Here is a 23,574-nt window from a genome sequence, read left to right as displayed (position 1 = left end):
ATGAGGTATGAAGTATACCCACCTTATTAGGGTTCCTGCGCAGAAGCAGCCTCACAACCAGCCGCACGTGCTCAGGTGAGCTGGCCGGCAGCCGAGACAGCTGCTTCTCCTGATAGCTGCGGCTCTCCAGGCCTGCCGGACTGTAAAACGGGTTGGGCTGACCGTAGATTTCATAGGCGATGGCCCCGACTGCCCACGCATCTGCCTTACTGTAGTCGATCTCCACACCAGGACCTGGGACAGCTGTGGCCACCTACAGACATTGGAATCCAGTTTGCGCTCATGTTAATTTGCAGAATCAACACTAAGGGTAGGGCCTGTACTGGCCTGCATGTCTAGTGTGGACATGATATCAGCAAAAAGGCTCAAGATAACAAGGTTATTATATTTACCTCAAACAGAAACGACATGGCTGGATGGAGCTTCATAATGAACCACTGAACTATGAACTATCTAACATCTGTACAAGAGAGTCAAAGCTCAGACAACATGGTTGGTGGGTTTTTAAAAAGCATATAAGCCAAAACACGATTTTTAAATGGTCGAGCGAGCATCGCATCGAGCGCGCTCTCTACCAGTTAATGGCTGGGCTACACTACAGGATAATCAGGCCAATCTTAAAGCCCCTCCTGATGGGTTCACAGATGGTGTGCCGATGTTAGGCTGGTCTTCCCAGATTGTCCTGTCCTGTTTCTCCCACCTTGGTGCTGCCAATTAACCCACCTGTTCATAGCTCCTCTAGCACTACACTCCTCCAGCCATCTACCCACTTAGAGAGCGAACAGCCAATCGGAGACCCATTTAAAACCAGCAACATGCATCAACATTGCAACCGTTTTACCTCAGGTGCCATCAGGCAGGCGTTCCCCCCTCTGTTAACCCAGCGGCTGGTGAAGGGTAGTTTCAGGCCCAGGCCCTCCTCTGCCAGGCAGCAGCCAAAGTCAGTGATGACCAGCCTGGGGCAGCCAGCTTTGGGACAGACAGATCACCGTCAAAATCATTTCAAAAAGGAGAGTGTTTTAGGGCAGGATTCCTAATGCAGTAGAATATCCCTTCCCAGTGTGTGTTAATAAGGGGGTACCGAGAGTACAGCACAAGTATATTAAAGGTATTTGTTAAAATTCAGTATTCTACATTTCGTTGCGGTCATGCAAAAATCTTGTATCTCTCTTTCTATTCTTTAAATTCATTAATCTTTAGATTTATCTTCATCAAAAATGATTAGATAATTTATTTTAAAGCACTGACTTGAGTCAAACTCCAGCAGGACGTTGTCCGATTTGAGGTCTCGGTGGGCAATGCCCTGTCTACACAGGTGATCCACGCCCTCCAGCAACTGCAGCAGCATCATTGAGCCCTGCCTGTGGTCGGGCACACACACCTCCAGGTACTGGCGCAGCGTGCATGGGTAACTGCAGAACGACACCATCCATCACTGACATTCATCAGCACAAATCCACCCTCAGATTTGTCTACAACAACCACTTCAATTAGTTCTCTGTTTAAAAAAAAAGGGGGTGACCTGAGAACAGAAATTTGACCATTTTAGCCTCTTACTTCTTCATGATCAGAAAGAGGGTGCGATTGTTGCCCATGCCTGCGGGGTTGAGCCTGATGGGCAGAGCTGCAGGATACTCTTCCTCGGCACCGGGCAGCAGCGGAACCTCAGCTGTGAAGGCTCGGTGCACTCGGATAACATTGGGATGAGCAGTTACTCTTTTGGGCACCATTCCGAAATGACTGCGAACAGAGCAGAGCAGAGCACGGCATGCTAAACACATCATCACGGGAGCAGCTTCATTGGGCTTGGAGACTAGAATCAGATACAACACATAGTACACAATAAATGATCTCAGATCAGAATCATTTGAATATCCACGCCCACCCCTAGCTTAAATGAACACACCCACTCAGGACGAGCTCTCCCTTTTCCTTCTTCAAGGCCTGAGGGCTTGCAGGGACCAGCTCTTGAGACATGGAGCTAAGGATAGCTTCACTAGAGGAGCCAGCCTGAAGTGCAATCACAGGAAATGTGTTTGTGAGGAATCGGCAAACTTCTGAAACAGAGCAAATATAGTTAAGGAACAGTGCATCCGTCTTCCTACCCCAATGTTCCACATCATTTTCACTGCCAGTGGGTAGCTGGCTGTGCTGGGGAATCTTAGGGACTCTGCAGCGTCGCTTTCCTCTCCATTCGGTTTCAGCTCCACCAGGGAGCACTTGCTGCCTTCCCTGAGTGGTGCGAAAGGAGCCGCCGCCTCGTAGACAGCGGCGTTGCAGCCTTTTCCTATCTGCTTTCCAATCACATAGTCCTCCAGCTTATATCCTGAGGTGAATGGTTTTAACGGGCTCTGGAACTTCTTCTTCTTAAACAGTGCCTACATGTGAGGAGAACAGAGAAAGGGGTCATGAACAATCAGACTAGTGCATGTGCAAAAAAACAACAACTCACTGGACACATTATTAGGAACACTATTCTGATACTGATTAGGGTCAGAAATAGAGGCTCTGGCCCATGTCGACATGACTGCGACATACAATTCCTGCAGATGTTCTACTGAATTCTGATCCGGTAACTGAGAAGGCCATGAAGACCACTAGCCCAGCTTACACAGATGGGTAAATTGAGGTCATGAAGGGATGCACATGTCTGTGACAATATTCAAACAAGCCGTGGCATTCAAGAGATGATGGATTGGTGTTAACAGCCCAAAGTGTGCCCAGAAAACATTCCCCACACCATAACAACACCACCACCACCACCACCTCCACCAGCCTGGACAGCTGACACAAGGAAGGTTGGGTCCATGGATTTATGCTGTTGGTGCCAAATTCTGAGCCGATCATCCGTGAGTCCCAGCAGAAACCAGGCCACATTTGTCCAGTCTGCAGATGTTCGGTCCAGCATTGGTGCTGAGCCGGTGCTGAGCCACTGCAGCCTCAGCTTTGTGTTCTTGGCTGATAGAGGTAGAAGCTGACCTGGTCTTCTGCTGCTGCTGCTGCTGTTGTTGTTGTTGTAGCCTCTTTGCCTCAAAGTTGGAGGTGTTGTCCACTCTGAGATGTTTTTCGGCTCATAATTGGTTATCTGAGTTACTGTAACTGTACTTTATGCATTTATGTAAAAGTACCCCCAGCTTGTTTACCTGGATTTCCTGGCAGGTTGCTGCACTCCTCCGGTCATCCTCTAGCTGTTGCTCGATCAGACCCAAACCCACACCGAAAGCCAGGAAAACCGCCCTGTTCCTGGGCGATCCTCCTCCGGCCAGCCTCCTGAAGCCGGTCGCCTGGAGCTGGGCAGCGAGGCCGCGGAGAGACATGCGGAAATATCGGTACCGAGCGGGCAGGAGAGGCTGAGGCTGAGCGGGCCGAGCGGCGGGGCCTAACCGCAGCCGCTCACCTCGGAACTTCGCTGCTACCCGGCCGGCCGGCTTTAGGATACCGAGCTGGAAGATGGACCTGCCCAGCTCCAGGCCCCGACCGAGGGCGTGTTTGACTGACATTTTTACCCAAACAGTCGCTAAAATTTACGCTTTAGGAAACCCTCAGCTCCTCGTCTGAAGCGCGGTCAGCTACATATGAAGGACAGTGTTTACGTAACTCCCATTGGTGAATACGGAGCATGGCTGGAGCCACGTGACATCTGTTGTTATTCCGCCAGAGAAAATCCAAAATAAAAGCCCGCATTTTATTATTATCATAATAATTTTAATATACTATAATCACTACGCTAAATTGCACATATTCGTTAAAGAAATGCACTGACGTTAATTTATGAATATTATGTATTATGTATCGTGTGTGTTCCTGATGTGGATTTGGACGCAACCTTTGATACGGTAGCGGTGTGTCAAAATAAAAGTCTCAAACACAGAAATATTAAATACAGCAAACCCGTCGACGTACGTAAATATGAAGGTAAAATAATTTTATGAAGTGACTTAATAATAATCATAATAATAATAGTAATCTTAATTCAAAAAATGAACAAATAATGCTGTTATTTAATAAATTTAAATAATTAGTCCGTTAAACTAAAGTGTCCCATCTAAACGGAGGAGACATTTATTAAATCGAGGGAACGACTTATTAAATCGAGAAAAATATTTATGTCTCTAAATATTCCTTTTTTGCCTTGATACTTTAGGTGCTACACTTAAGGCGAGCACATATAATTCATATTTAAATTTTTTCCTCAATTTATTGCACCTGATACAATTAATTATCTAATTAACAAGCTCCTCCTTCTTTTCCTCCCTAAGGGTCCCTCCCTTTTGACAATATTTTAACATATGATGCAAATCTAACATTCAGTGAGTTTAAATGGTAAAATATATTATTTAAATAATATTAAACATGTCTTAAAACAGGTGTTGCAAATATCAACAGTAACTTCTCAGTAACACTAATAGTAGTTTCCTCTTGTAAAATTAATGACAATAACAATGAGTAGAAATGCATAAAAAGGGAGAACAAACGGGTGTTATTTGAGGTTCTATTTGAATTAAAATTGTGTGGCAATAACAAAACAGACAATAACATCTCACAGGAAAAGCACAGTTTAATTAACATATGCAGTATAACATTAAAATAAAAAAATGTAATATAAGTATTGGCTGATAATATTGGAACAATTCTGATATTATCAGAATTGTTAGAATCCCAACATTCATATCAATCACAGCACCTTCAGCATCACCTGGACCCTAATATACACTTGTAACAGCTGGTGAGTAAAATAATATAATAATATAATCTCTTCTTGGTTTTTTTTTGTTTTTTTTTATAGTATGTTTATTGGAGTCCAGCATCAGTTCTCAGCAGGGACTGTTTTTTCCTCTTCAGGTCTTCAAGGCCAAAAGACACTGGAAGGAGCTCATCAACCGTCTTCTTCATGAAAGACCCATCTGGCTTTGATAAATAAACGTCCCAGTGCAAGCCAAACTGCAAGAGAAGGAAGACCCTGTGAGTGCCAGTTAAAGATCACAGCTCCAGCTGATGGGCTGTCTTTAATGGGGCATTACACTGATAAACGCAGTCATTCAGAGTGGTTAATGCTGTAAAATACCCCATTATACAGAAGTTTACAGTGGTAGTGAATGGAACCAGACGTCTGAAAAGTTCAATGCCTCAAATATGTAACTTACAGTGGTAATTATTGCTTGTAATAATTTCAGATATGTTGTCTAATGCCTGATACATTGTTTGAAGACACTTTTGAGATTAGTTTTTTGTTTAAAATGTTAAGTAAATACATAAAATGGCTACATAAGTGTTGTATCATTCACAGCACCGGTTCCATTCACCACCACTGTAAAGAAATCTGGATTAGTAAGTAACTCTACAATGAACCATTTCACAGCAAACTAGCCTAAATGACTTTGTTTACACCTTGATTACTGAATTGTAAAAATGTGAAAAATGGGTGGAATTCTCCTTTAAAGAGCAGAAATATGGGTTGCCTCTACTATGCAACTGATTGACAGAATGGAAAAATAATAAAAACTATAAAAAAAATAATGGAAACGAACCTCTCGCATAAATTGTCTACAACCACCACATGGTGAGATATTGTGGTCCACCATATCACTATAAAAAGAAAGGAAATACAGAAATAAATAAATTAGTCCAAGACACACTGAAATGGCATTATTTATTCTATTCTAATCAATTAAATACAGTGTAAAAATAATAATCTGAATGAATACACACCTGGCTATAGCAATGGCCTTAAAGGTTGTGTGTCCCTCGGACACAGCCTTGCAGATAGCTGTCCTCTCAGCACAGATACCGAGAGCGTTGCAGGCATTTTCAACATTACATCCTGTAGAGAGAACGAGAAAAGTGCCATCATGACGGTTAATAAAGGAATAAAAAGTTAATTTCAATAGATTTCAATCCATAACAGCATATAATTACGTTTATACTGAGACGGACTTGAGCCTTAGCCAAAAGCTTTCACAATATCTGATAAAGCCTTATAGTGAATGGCCTTCTGTGTTTGTTTGGGGGTTTCGTTCTGGATGGTAACCCTTTATTTTAGAGGTCTTCTGTGGTCATGGCTGACATTGGTGTTATACGCACTTGTTTTGGATGACCCTTGCTTATCTGCATGCGAGTCAAGGCTTTTACGCTAAGCAGAAGTTTCGCTGATTACAGTCAGCTTACCTTTGCTTTTAGGACTGTCGCAGTCCTTCGGTTAAAATACTGCACCCGTGAACTGTCTGTGGGCTTTTTAGCCTTCATTCAGAACCGTTCACAGGTACATGCACTTATGCTGTAAACGTACGGTAATATAAAGTGTGAGGTTGAGGGCAGCGATGTGAGGACAGGTCATATGGGTCAATGTTGCAAATATATCACAGTCTATCCAAACAGGGTTTGTCTTGGTATGGTATCGCCTCCTGTAATGTAGTTTGTACCTCCACTATATGAGGGTAAAATCTAGCTAATGTTACGTCTGTGCAAAGTGCCACCAATTCAGCACAACTATCACTGCCCTGGTTGCACCAGTCGAGCCTTAGCCTTTCACGAACTAGCTGTTGGATTATTTAACCCACTACATACTCGCTTTGCTAGCTGGTACACATTGGGAAAGCAGCTGGGGTGGATCTAAACACAGTTGAGTCACTAAATTCTTGCCGTTGTGTTTGTTACCGGGCTAGCTAGCCTCCTAATGTCTGCATTGTGTTGGACACAGATGGAATTTGGCTGTGCAGTGAACACACACCTACACGCCTGAGGAGCAGAGAGGGTGAAGGCCCTTCCTGAAAGGCCCAACAGTGGCAGCTTGCTGAGCCTGGGTATCGAACCCACAACCCAGTCATCAGTAGCCCGGTGCTCTAACCGTTGAGCCACTACATGCTAATCATTCCAGTTAAAGCGAACTAGGAACATTACATTAAATTAATTCCTGTGATTAAGGCTTAGCTAAGCTTTTCAACTATTTTACTGTTTTAGTCACTATTCTTTCTGCCAACGAGCAACAACAGATTAGCATGTTGCTTTTCCTTCTGCCCGGCTGTGTTTTCTCAGCTGTTCACCCACAGCGGACCAAGTATACACCACCCTGACCTGACCCTGACTCATGTAGTATACAGTAAGTTACCGGGTCAATCATTAACATCAAATCCTTCTGGAAATGCTAAGAGAAGCATGCTCAGGCTTTGCTAATAATGGCTCATCTTAATGGAAAGACTTTTAGGGGTCCCCCTGAAGCTACACATTCATGCTAAATTAAATTACCATAAAAAGTGTTAATAATACCTTATATTTTTAAGTTAGTTCTGAGCACAGACTCGGATCTGTGTTGTTAAACCTGCTTTTCAGATCTGTATCATTTTGATTGTGTGACAACACCGGAAACCTTTTCTGACGCTTACGCTTTCACTATATAGCAAAGTCAATATAGCAAACAACTATCAGACATCTGAGATTAGATTTCTGAAACACATTCATGGGGTTAGCTTAGATACATTAGATACATTCAGGGTGATGTAAGAAACTCCGATTTCATACCATCATTTCTACTATTTTATCATCGTCAACATTACATGTAAATCATCTATAACCTCGAACCTCTATAACTAAAAATCTCTTTATCTTTAAGATGGAAAGAATCTCAAATTTGAAAACAATACATTTTCGACTGATAAACCTACTTTGCCTGATGACATTTAACATAGTACCTCTCTTCTATGCATGGCTTTTAGTCCAAAAAAAAAACAATGCAAGGTCTGGTTCCATTAACCACCATTGTAAACAATTCTGACTCTGGAAGTTTCTCTAGAACGGAGTGTTTCAGCAGATCCACCCTGAATGACCTTGTTCACATCTTAACCATCTACTCATGCAGACATTATGAAGAATTAGTGAAGGTACCCTTTAAGTATTTTTTTGCTATTGTTCTAATGAATGGTGATCTACTGTTTAAGTAAACCCCTGAGAAATCTTGGATCTTGAGCCTGCTCACCAGTAAAGACGGTCCCATCAGTGGACAGCAGCGCTGCTCCTACTCTGAACTTGCTGTATGGAGAGTAGGAGAATTCTTTAGCTTCCTGAGATCTGTTAACTAGATCTTGTGCACTCCAGTTGACTTCAGCCATATCTGTGATGTTCTGGGAGTGTGTCCTAGCTACTGCACACACCAGGCAAGTTGCAAGTGACTGTGAGTGAATGTGTGTGGGGTGGGTGTGGAGTTGCCAGAGTGATGTAATGATTACAGGAAAGTGTATTCCGACATCAGTCAGGAGACATTTCTACACAGCCGGTGCTCTGAGCCGATACTAAATGAAGACAATTCTAATTTGTGTGCAGTTCAGTGCTCAACAATAATCCAACAAATACAATGAAGGGAATCTTTACTATCCCTTTTTTGACCTCCTCTCACACTGAAACAGAACATTGCTTAAATGAAAGAAGCAGGCCCTGCTTGTGGGTCATCCCTTACATGATCATTAGTAATATGACAGCAGTTGGGCCCAGCCCAGGGAGTGTGCGTGCAGACAAGCAGCAAAAGATTCCAGTCGGTCTAGACTAGAGAGACAAAGAGCTGTGTAGCATGTGAATTTACCTGTATATTTCAGTTTGGATTTATTGAAATATGTTGAAAGCTGGGCCTTTGCTAATAATGGCTCATCTTAATGGAAAGATTTTTAGGGGTCCCCCTGAAGCTACACATTAATGCTAAATTAAATTACCATAAAAAGTGTTAATTATACCTTATATTTTTAGGTTAATACTGAGCACAGACTCGGATCTGTGTTGTTAAACCTGCTTTTCAGATCTGTATCATTTTGATTGTGTGACAACACCGGAAACCTTTTCTGACGCTTACGCTTTCACTATATAGCAAAGTCAATATAGCAAACAACTATCAGACATCTGAAGAGTTCGAGATCTGAGATTAGATTTCTGAAACACATTCATGGGGTTAGATTAGATACATTAGATACATTCAGGGTGATGTAAGAAACTCCGATTTCATACCATCATTTCTACTATTTTATCATCGTCAACATTACATGTAAATCATCTATAACCTCGAACCTCTATAACTAAAAATCTCTTTATCTTTAAGATGGAAAGAATCTCAAATTTGAAAACAATACATTTTCGACTGATAAACCTACTTTGCCTGATGACATTTAACATAGTACCTCTCTTCTATGCATGGCTTTTAGTCCAAAAAAAAAACAATGCAAGGTCTGGTTCCATTAACCACCATTGTAAACAATTCTGACTCTGGAAGTTTCTCTAGAACGGAGTGTTTCAGCAGATCCACCCTGAATGACCTTGTTCACATCTTAACCATCTACTCATGCAGACATTATGAAGAATTAGTGAAGGTACCCTTTAAGTATTTTTTTGCTATTGTTCTAATGAATGGTGATCTACTGTTTAAGTAAACCCCTGAGAAATCTTGGATCTTGAGCCTGCTCACCAGTAAAGACGGTCCCATCAGTGGACAGCAGCGCTGCTCCTACTCTGAACTTGCTGTATGGAGAGTAGGAGAATTCTTTAGCTTCCTGAGATCTGTTAACTAGATCTTGTGCACTCCAGTTGACTTCAGCCATATCTGTGATGTTCTGGGAGTGTGTCCTAGCTACTGCACACACCAGGCAAGTTGCAAGTGACTGTGAGTGAATGTGTGTGGGGTGGGTGTGGAGTTGCCAGAGTGATGTAATGATTACAGGAAAGTGTATTCCGACATCAGTCAGGAGACATTTCTACACAGCCGGTGCTCTGAGCCGATACTAAATGAAGATAATTCTAATTTGTGTGCAGTTCAGTGCTCAACAATAATCCAACAAATACAATGAAGGGAATCTTTACTATCCCTTTTTTGACCTCCTCTCACACTGAAACAGAACATTGCTTAAATGAAAGAAGCAGGCCCTGCTTGTGGGTCATCCCTTACATGATCATTAGTAATATGACAGCAGTTGGGCCCAGCCCAGGGAGTGTGCGTGCAGACAAGCAGCAAAAGATTCCAGTCGGTCTAGACTAGAGAGACAAAGAGCTGTGTAGCATGTGAATTTACCTGTATATTTCAGTTTGGATTTATTGAAATATGTTGAAAGCTGGGCCTTTGCTAATAATGGCTCATCTTAATGAAAAGATTTTTAGGGGTCCCCCTGAAGCTACACATTAATGCTAAATTAAATTACCATAAAAAGTGTTAATTATACCTTATATTTTTAGGTTAATACTGAGCACAGACTCGGATCTGTGTTGTTAAACCTGCTTTTCAGATCTGTATCATTTTGATTGTGTGACAACACCGGAAACCTTTTCTGACGCTTACGCTTTCACTATATAGCAAAGTCAATATAGCAAACAACTATCAGACATCTGAAGAGTTCGAGATCTGAGATTAGATTTCTGAAACACATTCATGGGGTTAGATTAGATACATTAGATACATTCAGGGTGATGTAAGAAACTCCGATTTCATACCATCATTTCTACTATTTTATCATCGTCAACATTACATGTAAATCATCTATAACCTCGAACCTCTATAACTAAAAATCTCTTTATCTTTAAGATGGAAAGAATCTCAAATTTGAAAACAATACATTTTCGACTGATAAACCTACTTTGTCTGATGACATTTAACATAGTACCTCTCTTCTATGCATGGCTTTTAGTCCAAAAAAAAAACAATGCAAGGTCTGGTTCCATTAACCACCATTGTAAACAATTCTGACTCTGGAAGTTTCTCTAGAACGGAGTGTTTCAGCAGATCCACCCTGAATGACCTTGTTCACATCTTAACCATCTACTCATGCAGACATTATGAAGAATTAGTGAAGGTACCCTTTAAGTATTTTTTTGCTATTGTTCTAATGAATGGTGATCTACTGTTTAAGTAAACCCCTGAGAAATCTTGGATCTTGAGCCTGCTCACCAGTAAAGACGGTCCCATCAGTGGACAGCAGCGCTGCTCCTACTCTGAACTTGCTGTATGGAGAGTAGGAGAATTCTTTAGCTTCCTGAGATCTGTTAACTAGATCTTGTGCACTCCAGTTGACTTCAGCCATATCTGTGATGTTCTGGGAGTGTGTCCTAGCTACTGCACACACCAGGCAAGTTGCAAGTGACTGTGAGTAAATGTGTGTGGGGTGGGTGTGGAGTTGCCAGAGTGATGTAATGATTACAGGAAAGTGTATTCCGACATCAGTCAGGAGACATTTCTACACAGCCGGTGCTCTGAGCCGATACTAAATGAAGATAATTCTAATTTGTGTGCAGTTCAGTGCTCAACAATAATCCAACAAATACAATGAAGGGAATCTTTACTATCCCTTTTTTGACCTCCTCTCACACTGAAACAGAACATTGCTTAAATGAAAGAAGCAGGCCCTGCTTGTGGGTCATCCCTTACATGATCATTAGTAATGTGACAGCAGTTGGGCCCAGCCCAGGGAGTGTGCGTGCAGACAAGCAGCAAAAGATTCCAGTCGGTCTAGACTAGAGAGACAAAGAGCTGTGTAGCATGTGAATTTACCTGTATATTTCAGTTTGGATTTATTGAAATATGTTGAAAGCTGGGCCTTTGCAGCCTTGAGAGCCAAGAGGAAGCTCGAAGTACATCATTTTCAGAGGCAGACCTGTGTAAGACACAATTAATATGCAAGGATTTCCCATATAAACTGTTAAAGCAGCAATATGCAGTATTTATACCTTAGAATAACAGCTTTAAAATCCTTGTGATGCTTCACGGACCTGTAATTAGGTGAATAGCATCTCTATTGATGCTACTTTGGGCTCAGTACGCTGCTAACTGCACTATGTAACTCTGGTGAAGCGGTGGAGGAAAACGCTTGTGGGAAACGCTGCATAATAGTTGCGTAAAACCCTGTAGTATTACTCTGCCACCTCAGTCCACATGCTTTTTTTGAAGGTTCGGTATGTCTTAGCTTGTAAACTGCACTGAAAAGCATGCTATTTAATGTGGAAGTGTGAATTCCACTTCCCAACTCTAGGTGGGGCCCAGGAGCAAGAAATACCAATTCTCACATAATGCTTTAAATGCTATAGAGCTATTTTTTCCTGGACAGGGATTAAGCCTAGTCCTGGACTACTCAGCAGTTTGAATTGAGATTTTTCATTATGAAGAAACTATACTCCATGATTAGGTTTAATTCTTGTTGACTGAGGAGAAGCTAATAGTTAAGGTGGAGAACAGAGAGCTGTATGACCCTTCCTCTCGCTTACAGAGCTGTTTTTCCTAGCCAATAAGTAACTGCTCTTGTTAATGGTTATGTGTCCATATTGTCTAGAACTCTGGTACAAGCTCAGTAACATGTTCCTAACAATCTTGACTCGTTACTATTTACAGGCCCAAAACTGACATGCACCAGCACTAAATACAGAAATCTCTCAATCTTAATTACAGAAATAATAACCAAAAAAATGACACTATTCTCTTTCAATGCTAAAAACAAAGTTAGGACTATGCTATTGTTGTGGCCAGAAATGTTGATTCTGTGTGAGCGGGCATGGTGCAGTTCTGTCAACCAGCCAATCAAAGCAGAGCTCAGCAGATTACTCATAAGTTTACCATAAAAGGAAAAAACTGCCTTTCCCGTTCTAGCAGCAAATTGTCTGCCGTTTTTTAACATCTGTATTTTTATCTGCTGTCCACGTGGAAATGCCGTTTTGGTCACTGAAAATAGAGCTTTTTGAAATTCTCAGCGTTCAGTGTTGAGTGGATAGAGAAAAACGAAGCCTCATAAAAACTCTGACGTCACACCGCATGCAGAATCAGTTGTGCACACAGTACTACCCAATGTCTATGTGTAAACATGTTTGGAAACAAAATACCATCTACTAGTATCGCTAACTGTGCTAACCTGGGACATAAATAATGGGACACATTTTGGTTGGACTCTCTATTAAACACTGGTAACAGATTGTTGACTAACTGAGCTAACTAACTGAGTTTATGGAAATATTTTGAGGTGGTGTAAAGTTATCGCAATGTTTAACTGGAACGCGGTCAACCCAGGTGGGCCGTCTTTTCCAGCACTAACATCCGACTTCTGATGTAAACGGAATGCAGAATTAACATAAACTCTTTATGAGGGACTATCACCACCTATCTGGCTGGCAAGTTTATACAAGTGTTTCGTCTCTTTTTCTGTGGAGGGAAATTTCAGTTTTTAATAATATCTAGAGACACGTGGAAGGGCCTAAAACAGTGTTAGGGCATTTTTCGTCTTCTATGTAGACAAGGTGGATGAGGCCTGTGTGTAAGGAGGCGTGTGTAATTTGCTTCCTTTTCCGTGGTGTGTTGATGTTTCTCTTTATTAGCTAGTATAGCGCTCTGTACAGGTCTAGCATGCTCATTTTCTCTAAAAATGGTGGGAGGGATTTTTTTTTTTAAATATACAGGTGCTGGTCAAAAATTTTAATATCATGAAAAGGTTGAGTTATTTCAGTATTTCATTTCAAAAAGTCAAACTTGTATATTATACTCATTCATTACACAAAGACTGATATATTATATAGTGTTTATTTCTTTTCATTTTGATGGTTATAACTGACACCTAATGAAACCCCAAATTCAGTATCTCAGAAAATTAGAATATTACTTAAGACCAATACAAAAAAAGGATTTTTAGAAATGTTGGCCAAATAAAAAGTATGAACATGAAATGAAGTATTAAAAAATTAAAAGAAATAAACACTTGAAATATATCAGTCTGTGTGTAATGAATGAATATAATATACAAGTTTCACTTTTTGAATAGAATTATATGTGGGTGGGCATTTTTTGCACATCTTCTATGTAGATATTGGAGAACAAAAATACGGACACACTGCATTCAATGGCACTTTTAAAGCCCATATCAGTTGGGAGATTGTTTATCTTGAGGTAGAAGATGTTTATCTGTTTGGCCAGTCTCATGGTTCAGTCCTCTCTTCAAGACTTCTGAAGACAAAGGGCAATAAGGCAACGCTGGAGTTTTCAAATAAGCAGTCCAGTTTGTTTACGTTAACCTCTTAAACTCTTCAGATCACTGTTGGGTCCTAGATTCCCCCTCCAACAACTCAGCCGGTTTGCATTGCTTTGCATGTAGTTACTGATTAGTAATCCTTAGGGCATAATAAAAGTCATGGAGCACAAGGGGTTAATGTTTTCTCACAACTATCTGTTGTGTTTGTCTCTCGGCACTGTGACCGATTGTGTTTCCTCAGCTGTTCACGCACAATGGACCCAGTGTACCTCAGCTGCTTCAGTTGAATACGTTTGGAAGAATCATCATCCCAGCCGTGTCAATCATTAACACTGAGCACTGTAAACCCAGTTACTCAGGGTTCAAATCTTCCCTTCAGAACAGTAGAAGATATGTATCTCAATTCTGCTCTAGCCCTGCTTAGCATTCCCATGTTTCTCTGACCTCAAATGGTCCACCCCTCTAGAATCTTACCGGTAAAGACCGAAGGTCCCATCAGCGGACATCAGTCCTTAAGCTTCCTGAGAACTGGCGACTAGATCCTGGGGACTCCAGTTGCCCTCAGCCATGTCTATGCTGTCCTGGCTGGGGTGTTGTCTGCCAGCTACCACACACACCAGGCACAAAACTCTGAAGTTGCAAGTGTGTGTGAGGGGTGGGGAGTGAGCGTGAGGAATACAATCATGTCACATGATCTCTACAATATGAAAAACTAAACAAAACAAGAAATGAAACACCTTTATTTTTTAATGGAAGTGCTCAGGAGGTTGGTGTGGCACAACAGATAACACCACTACCTGCCACTGATCTACCACACCATTTGGGAGGCTGGGGTTCGATTCCCAGTCTGGGTGACTATGCTGCGCTACATCAATAAGAGTCCTTGGGCAAGACTCCTAACACTACATTGGCCCACCTCTGTAATACAAGTAACCTTGTAAGTTGCTCTGGATAAGAGCATCAGCTAAATGCTGTACATTTACAATCATGCTGTGCTTTTAATACGTAGCTCTAAACTACAAGCTCACAATCTACTACTCAGCCCAATCTGATGGGTTTTCAGTTAGGAAGTGAAGTAGGTATGTGGGTATCGTTTTTCTTGGCATCTCCAGAAAAATGTTCTGTTATCTCAGCAAAATCATGTATGTCTGCTTTAATCTGAGGGGCTGTATTGGTCAGTTGTGCCGTACGGAGTTCTAGGGCAGTTAGGAGTCTGGAGTCTGAAATGCGGTGAGATTTACCTTTACAGCCATTCTCTCAACAACAACAATAAAAAACAGTGTAAGCAAAGCAGTAAGAAAAGTTATCTCTACATAATAATTCTGTTATCCTGACATAAATAAGTCAGGATCTTGAGAAAACATAGGGTAACTGATTTGAGAGGAGTACATAAACAAGAAAGGAAAGACTGTGAAGAACGTAGATGGTTACTAGATGGTTACTATTATGTTGCTATGTACTTGCTATATAGTATTCCATGTGGTTGCTATTGGGTTGCTAAGTGGTTGCTACGATATTTCAGGTAGTTTTCATGATGATGCTAGGTGATTGCTAGGTGGCTACAAGGTGGTTGCTATGGTTTTGCTAAGTGATAATAAGTTGATAATGTCTCCCAAGTGGTTGTTATGGTGCTGCTAGATGGTTACTATTATGTTGTACATCATGTGGTTGCTATGGTGTTTCTAAGGAATCTCAAGGTTTTTGCTCAAAGAATGTGACTTGTATGTTGTACATTTTTGACAAAAATATATGGACACATTTGAATGCGTTCCTAAGGGACCAAAAAACGGCCATTAAATGCCTAAAAAGCACAAGCCACTTTTCCATGCCAACTTAATACGGCTTCTGTAGTTTTATATGATTGAACATGTCACTCCAAATCTTTGATCAGAAGTGTAAGTCATTATGATTGAACAATCCTGTTGGTATTCTGAGCATTTTATTCGCATGACCACCAACCTTATGTATATTAACAAACCTATTTTGAATCCTGTCTCATTAAACTTCATTTTGTCCAAGTGTGAATGCAAAAAGTGTTTATTTTGGTCTATCAGTCTCAACTGACCTCTCTATGCTCCAACCACAAGCACATTTGCTCCTAGCAACTGCTTGGCCAGGCTGGACAAGCTTTACGCAAAGCTGGAAAAATACCCATGTTCCCCCATAATTATTTTGTGACCTTTCCCAGAAGTTGTGTGCTACTCTTTCTCATTAGGTAGACTCATTAGGTTCACTGCAACGTCCTGTAAAACTTATCCAACCTCACAACAGTTACTTCAGAAGAACAGATTTGTGGGCGGAGCATGGATAGGCCAGTTGGCATTTGGCTCTTAGCTGAAGCTGCCCTACATTCCTTCAATTCTTTTATAAGGGTTGGGTGTCGTTCAAGCTGATGACCCCATTGATCCACTTGACATAGTTCCTCACTTTGGTGTAGACGCCTGGGTAGTAGGGATTGGCGCACCCTATTCCCCAAGACACAACGCCTTCTAGATTGCCATTGCACATAAGGGGTCCACCTGAGTCACCCTGTAAAAAACAAAAAAAAGAAAAGTCCTTACAGACCACAGTTTTCCACTCAGATGTTTTGGTTTGGTCACCTTAAGCATTGTTGCAAACATCAGGAACATCAGGAACTGTCAGCCGAATCAGATTTCCAAGCTTTATAACCCAGCCAACATGCTAATGTGAGGCTTACATTTGTGGAACAAGGGCTAGGTGGGTTTCAGGTGGGTAAGGGATCTGTACATGCGTCGTCACAGAGGCCTAGTTTGGCTTTCCAAATGGGTCCCACTGTTACAGCCCACCCTAATCTCACGTGAGTCCCTTCTAGGCCCATGTGAGGTGTACAAGGTCCATCGAGGATTATCTTGGTGTACCCATGTTAAGCCTCCTGGTCCCATCACTGAGCCAGGTGAAACCCTGGTGGGCGTCCATATGTGGGCCCAACATATGGAACCCATGGACAATACTTTCTGGTACCCAATTTGCCTACCCATACAGGCCCCACATGGACATGTTATCTGGGAAATTCTCAGCCTCTTCAACCCTTGTGCTAACATTTAGCAACCATAGGCTCCTCTAAGCAACTGTCTAAAGATCTAAAAGATGAAGGCTACAAGAAGACAGCCAAAATATCTTAATAAGAAATGGCTGTTCAGGGGAATTGTGGAGGTCAAGATGAGATGTATGCTGGTAAAACAGGCAAATCAAAACTGTCCCACTGTGCAGTGTTCCTGCAAGAGTCATAAGAAGGAAAGCCAACCTGCAACCTCTGCAAAAACACTGAATGTCTAATTTACAGAACATCTAGACACGCCAAAAGGGGTTTAGAAAGGAGTTCCATTGATCGTTGAAGCCAAAACAGAACTCTTTGGTCGCTTGGGGGGAAAAAAGGGTTACTGCATCTTATGAAAAGAACACCTTGCCAACTGTAAAGCATGGGGGTGGAGCTATCATGCCTTGAGGCTGTGTTGCTGCCAGTGGCATTGGCAATATTGTACAGGTGGAGGAATTCCACAAAATACTGCCAAATCCTTGCTGCAAATGTCACACAATCTTTATTAAGGCTAAATTTGAAGGAGGATGCCTTCTATAACTGGATAATGATCCAAAACACCCATCAGAACTGAAGCTTTTTTAAAGCCCTAACGATCTTATTCAATTTAGACCTTAAACAAGCTATGCATGCAAGGATACCCAAAAATATCTCTGACCTAGAGTTCTTCTGTAAAGACACCCCAAATGTAATGGTAAAGTTGACAGATCACCATGCCCCTCAGCTAAATTGAGCAAAAAAAAACCAAAACACCAGGCTTTCTAGTGCTAGCAAGAGATCTGACTTGCGAACCTACCTGGCAAGAGTCTTTGCCACCGAAGCGAGAGCCAGCACAGATCATGTTTTCGTTAACTCTTATGCTGTAGTAGATGCTGCAGTTGGGGATGTAGTCCACGTCCACGGCGCGCAGCACGGGCGACAGATATAAGCTGTAGATGCGTGTGACCCCCCAGCCGCTTACAGTGCAGCTGGTACTGGAGTCCAGAGGGGCTGTGTCTACGTCCGGGAGAGGAGCCGGCTGAACGTAGGCATTCAACAAGGTTGGACGGCTCAACTGAGAACACAACATGGCTGCACTTACTGGCTGTCACAGGATCAATGTCTCACATGATTCCAGAGAACGACTTCTCCGTCATTCTGAACCGAGCTGTCAAAGGTTTGACGCTGTCTCTTTAAACCTGCTTACCTTGAGCAGCATGATGTCACCATTGTAGGTTTTGGAGTTGTAGGCAGGGCTGACCACGATTCTGGACACATTGTAAACTTGCTCATATCCGTCTTCGACAGCCAGGTTATGCTCACTTAAGACCACCTGAATGATATTACTCCTGTCCGGAAGAACACACAAATCCCATCAACAAGGGGAGTCAGGGGTTCAGCCTGCATCAAGTGTATGCTAGGTTCCCATTGGCTTGTAAGGAATATAGGCTTTACCTCATTTTATACCCAATCTGGAAGGCCAATTACCCAACCCCCATTCATGTGAACTGCCCCTATCACTAGCAGTTCCCCCAAACTAGGGTTAGGGGGGGAATAGTACATGTCTCTTTCAACACATGTGAAACCAGCTGTTGCTTTTCTGCAAACTGATGCTGAAGGAGCATCGCTAGGTAGCCAGTGCGCTTGGAGGCCAGCTCCAATACAACAGCTAACAGCTAACAGATGCCTGTGCTGACCAGTATTACACTGGGAGTGATGTTGGGAGAAATGTCAGACTCATGTTTTGAATTTACAGTTTTTTTGATGTCACAAAAACCCTTGAACGTACAAATATTCAGCACTATCGGCTGTTATATAGCACTTCAGCCCTGCCTGTTCATGTCAAAGTTCTAAGGAGTAGGGGCTGTGGACTAAGGCGCTGCCGCTATGACCCGAAGATCACTGGTTTAAATCCCAGGTCATGCCATCAGCAGCCAGAGCCCGAGAGAGCACAATGTGAGATGCTAGCCGGGAGTATCTGCTAGCTGAGTATCTGCTAGGAGTATGCATTAGATTTGGTGCGTTGATTTCCTGGTGACGCTGCATCGACAGCAGTTTAAAAAAAGAATGGTGGTTGGTGGCTGGTTACACAGGTCGCCCTCACCCTCCCAGTGATGGAAGCATCACATGTGACAGTGGGAGAGTCCTAAAGAGTTTGGGTAATTGGTTTGGGTAATTGGCTATCTACTTTTGGGGTAATAAGTTATAAGAAGTAATTTTCAATTATCAGGCAACCAATCAGAACAGAGCTCATTTGCATATATCCTTCTTAAAAGGCCCAGTAACGACTTTTTAATTCTAAGACAGGGTAAAAATGCATTATGACTGTAATCCCAAACAAACATCATCAGTAAAAAATATTTAAAGCTATAATATATGGGCCCTGAGAGCAGTGAGTTCAGACTCACCTATAAAGTATTTGGAAACGTTTTTTGCCATTTTTTTTTTGCATTATCTGTCTTTTCTGGCTAGGTTGGACATTTAAGCTTGACACGTTGGCCACTTTACTGCAGTACTCACGGTCTCCAGCAGTGGGCGGCAGACACCACCCACTGTTGGTGAATGAGGATTCCTCCACAATAATGCATTCTGTCGAACTGAAGAGAGGCCTGGTACTTGATGGAGTGAGGGATGACTTCTTGGCCCCCGATGATCCTTTGGGCCAGTGTGTCTGGTCAGTGAGAAGGGGATTGAAGGCGGCACAACGTGACCTTTATGACAGTGTATAACAGCGCTATTTATGTGACGCTATTAGATGTTTTTGGTGGCAAAACTCTGGACACATGCATATTTGGCCATGTTTTTATTTCACAGCAAAAATATTAGAAAAATGGGCACAAAGGTATTCTTTGCTCCTTGCAAAATAGAGTAAACTAGAAAATATGAGCTGCATCAAAACAGCTCTGCTTGTCTTGACTGTGCCTGATCCATGGGCTAGTCAGCTCAGCCAAAATTTATTCAGGCCATAAGCTACAGATCAGGCGACGTCAAGGAAAGCAGACAGTAAAGAGATATAGCCAGTAACAGAGATTCTCACCACTTCAGATCTGCACACAGCTCGGGTGATCTGCTACTTTTGGAGCACCACACCCACCAAAGACAACCCACCTTTTCTAGTTGCTGGGACCCAATTGGCTTGTCATCTTACTTGTAGTCCCAAGGACGGAGTGAATTCATCTCACCATAATCTCACCATAGTAAAAAACTAAAGCTGTATTTGTTACTACTGTTTGAAAGATGTATGAAGCTTTTGGTTTTGTTGGATGCGCTATGTTTTTTTTCCCTGAGCGAACACAGAGGGCAGTGTGGTTTGTTATTTTCCAATCAGAGAAACCATAAAGCATAAAGTGAGGATAGAAATGAGCCTTTTACGTCATCAGGTGTAAGGCCTGATGTGTTTAGATTAATAGCTAAACTTCACATTGTTTACGTGGTCCTGAAAAGCTTATATAAGATTAGTGCTACACCCTTTAAAAGGTGTTCTTTAACAGTCCTCAAATGGTTCAAGTTAAAGGGTTCTTCACTATGATGGAAACATATCAGTAGATGGTTCTTTTAGTGTGTGTGTACAAATGTATGGAAATTAAGGAAGTCTGGGTGTGTGATTCATCTGTTTAATTTCAATCGATGCACCACCCACCTTGAACTGCAAAAGTCAGGACAAGGAACACTGCGCCCCAGATGTGAGCCATATCGCCAGCGCGTCCGGATGAAGACATAAGTGGATCAAAAGCTGGATGTCACATAAGAGGAAACCGTGTCAGCTCATGATTTACAAAGACAGCCAGGCAGTGTCTGTTTGCATCTGGCATATCTTCTTTGTCAGCCTGATTTATCACACCGCACCACTGGAAGTTGGAAGTGAAGGCTTTTAGTCAGTCAAGTGTAGTTCAATTATAGTAAGTGACACAGATGAAAAATACCCAAGCCACCATGCTTCTCCATGAACGGAATGTGATGTGATGGAAAATTCAGGTTCAGAAAGTTCCAATCCGCCCCAGGATTTTCCTCCCACTGCCTGGGCAGCTGTGTCTAGAAAGTAAAAATCCACTTAGCTGAATTTTCCACCTCTAGTGATGGATTTTAATCTCTAGTGGGCTGCAGCAGAGCAGCCCAGGCAGTTGGAACAAAATCCTGGGGTGGATGTGTACTTTCCGGACCCGAATTTTCCATTTCTACTGATGGAACATCTCTAGTGAGCCACAGCAGAGCTGTATAGGCAGTCGGAACAAAATCCTGGGGTGGATTTCTACTTTCTGGACCTGAACTTTCCATATCTAGAAATTGCATTTTCCATCGCTAGTGAGCCACAGCAGAGCTGTATAGGCAGTTGGAACAAAATCCTGGGGTGGATTTCTACTTTCTGTACCTGTATTATTATCCATCTCTAGTGATGTTCCATTTAATATGGCAAGATTTCATGCAGGAAATCTCAAAAAAGAACCAAAAGCTTAATAACTCACCACAGACGGTCTCTTGGTCCTGGGATAAGTGCGGCACGGACTGCTTGCCCTTCTCTTAAAGCTTTTATAACACAACCGGGTTCCTTTGTGTGCAGCCTTTGTTAGCATGTTGTGTTGTCCCAGAATGAGCTTGAGCCTGACCCAGTATATGACAAAGCGCAGGGGTCCCTTGGCGTCTCATAAACGTTTTGAAGCTTTCTTCTCTTTCACGGTGTCAGCTATGGGTGTGGAAGTCAAAGGCCTTGATGGGTGGAGAGGGGGTTGGAGCGAGGGGGGGTGAAGGCAGCTTAATCTATTGTTGTGGTTGAACTTGTTGGATATGCTATAGGTATAAGTTACACTGGTAAAATAATTCTTTGTGGGGAGAGAAGGTTTGTCAGTATGAAATGACAGATGCTGCTTCATACTTCTATTTTTAGGTTGAAAATGGTTTGTGCAGTTGAATGAATTATGGAAATTATGGAAGCCTAAATGAAATTCCTTAGAATGGAAAAATGTATTTATCATAGTGTAGTTCAGTTGATGAGAGTTCAGTACATGGAAGTGCCAAAACCGTGAACATCAAACACTGTAGTTCCTCCTTCAAAAGAAACTCCAGTACAGCCAAAACAGAGCTGTAAAATTGGACAACTCCAAAACCCCAAAACTGTTACGCAACAAGCCATAAAATGTACACACACTTTCAAGGCCTTTCGAGGCTAAATGCGACTTTGGGACAATATGGAGGACAAAGAACGCTAACACTAGCTAACTGAGTTAAAACATATGAACATATGAATGTGTGAAGGCTGGGGAAGAGCCGGAGCTGGTGCTAGCTGGGTGCTAGGCTAAAAGCTAGAGGTGTAACAATGAGTGCTGTCAACATTAACGTGTTATACACATGATTAATTTGCAAACTTTAACACGTTAACCTTTTATAACACAAATTAAGCATTTTACCACGTTTGGCCCGAACTTCAAGTGACATATTAATGATTTTATTTAGCGATGTAAACACAGCGTTGCTACTGTTAAGTTTAGAGAAACTGTTAGAAGTTTCATATATGTAGAAATATGAATTAAACCTCAAACTAAAACTTACTCTCAAACACACACTCTCTCACACACACTGCTCATCTCTTAGCTTTTAGCTTAATCCAGCCCAATGACTAATCATCCATTTATCTCTTAAAAATTTTTCTCTATTAAAGCTTCTGTGTCTGAGCTTCATCACGTTCTAGGCTAACGCTCTCAAAATACACTGCGATATTATACGAAGAATAAACGGGATTCCTCAAGACAGTTTATTATTATTTATTCTACTGCCCAAAAGTTCAAGGGCATGCTAGCTAGCATTTTATCTTGAGATGAATCAAAATGAATGACAGATTATTGTTGTGATTAATGCCATTAAACATTTAAATAGATTGACACCACTAGTAACGATACATGTATTCTTTGCTAGCGGCCAAGGTACGGTTTGGTGCACGCAGTAGTGATACACACTAACAGGGTAAATATGCAAATTTCACAAGCCTGTGTACCAGTCAGAAAACCTTAAACTGTAAGCCATTGGATTTGCATGGCATTGTGGGAATTGTAGTGGTTTCAGAGTATTTCTCTTACTACATATACAGCTCAGAACAAGTTACAGTACTAAACAAAGGCATTCTTTGAGTTATTTATGTCATCATGACATAGCCAGTGTTTTCCCAAGATAACAGACTAGTTTTCTACAACCCTGTTACCTCGAGAGGATGATGTAATGATGTAATTAATAACAGCACAGGAACACATGCTATGCTCACGCCTTAAAAAGGGACAAATCAACTCCACCAAAACTTCCCCATTGAATTAAAACGACTTGTTTTTGTTCCTGTGCCTTTTAGACTGTAATGTGTGAAGACGCAGTAACAATATGTAAATGAGCCCTGTTCTGATAGGCTGCCCTGTGATGTTCCAAAAGCAATGCAGCAAGCAATCCAGACAAAACTGCTGGAGGCAAAAGGGGCGGATATATGTAAATTAGATGGCTTCTGTGACACTGCAATGGGCTGTTTTTGCCGCTTAGTTTAGCAATGTTAACGTTCTGAAGGGAAGGAAAACATTTGCCATATGGGTCCTGTTAAAA

At 41.9% G+C, this 23,574-nt stretch overlaps 3 protein-coding genes across 3 annotated transcripts in view; all 3 read right to left on the bottom strand.

The window, feature by feature from the left end:
* The window catches only part of pink1 (PTEN induced kinase 1), a 4,460-nt gene extending 863 nt beyond the window's left edge, over positions 1-3,597 (bottom strand). Inside the window, exons 1-7 of the mRNA XM_072696559.1 lie at positions 3,144-3,597; positions 2,106-2,378; positions 1,907-2,010; positions 1,558-1,740; positions 1,249-1,412; positions 842-969; positions 23-253 (exon numbers count right to left, since the gene is read on the bottom strand). Of these exons, the coding sequence (XP_072552660.1) occupies positions 23-253; positions 842-969; positions 1,249-1,412; positions 1,558-1,740; positions 1,907-2,010; positions 2,106-2,378; positions 3,144-3,500 (1,440 nt within the window). The 5' untranslated portion in view covers positions 3,501-3,597. The remainder of the gene's footprint in view (positions 1-22; positions 254-841; positions 970-1,248; positions 1,413-1,557; positions 1,741-1,906; positions 2,011-2,105; positions 2,379-3,143) is intronic.
* Positions 3,598-4,552: 955 nt separating this feature from the next.
* cdaa (cytidine deaminase a) lies at positions 4,553-8,273 on the bottom strand. Its single transcript, XM_072697022.1, has 4 exons — positions 7,970-8,273; positions 5,710-5,821; positions 5,529-5,586; positions 4,553-4,941 (listed from the first exon to the last, which is right to left on the bottom strand). Exons 1-4 carry the CDS (start codon positions 8,100-8,102, stop codon positions 4,792-4,794), a joined length of 453 nt encoding a protein of 150 aa, XP_072553123.1. The 5' UTR covers positions 8,103-8,273; the 3' UTR covers positions 4,553-4,791.
* Positions 8,274-16,312: 8,039 nt separating this feature from the next.
* Positions 16,313-20,720, bottom strand: LOC140577127 (trypsin I-P1). The gene is made up of 5 exons (XM_072696960.1): positions 20,642-20,720; positions 19,522-19,672; positions 18,209-18,350; positions 17,819-18,076; positions 16,313-16,493 (listed from the first exon to the last, which is right to left on the bottom strand). Exons 1-5 carry the CDS (start codon positions 20,718-20,720, stop codon positions 16,329-16,331), a joined length of 795 nt encoding a protein of 264 aa, XP_072553061.1. The 3' UTR covers positions 16,313-16,328.
* Positions 20,721-23,574: the final 2,854 nt, after the last annotated feature.

Source organism: Salminus brasiliensis, chromosome 14 (genome assembly GCF_030463535.1).
Source record: "Salminus brasiliensis chromosome 14, fSalBra1.hap2, whole genome shotgun sequence".
Taxonomy (NCBI): domain Eukaryota; kingdom Metazoa; phylum Chordata; class Actinopteri; order Characiformes; family Bryconidae; genus Salminus; species Salminus brasiliensis.
This window is presented reverse-complemented; position numbering and strand designations above follow the sequence as displayed.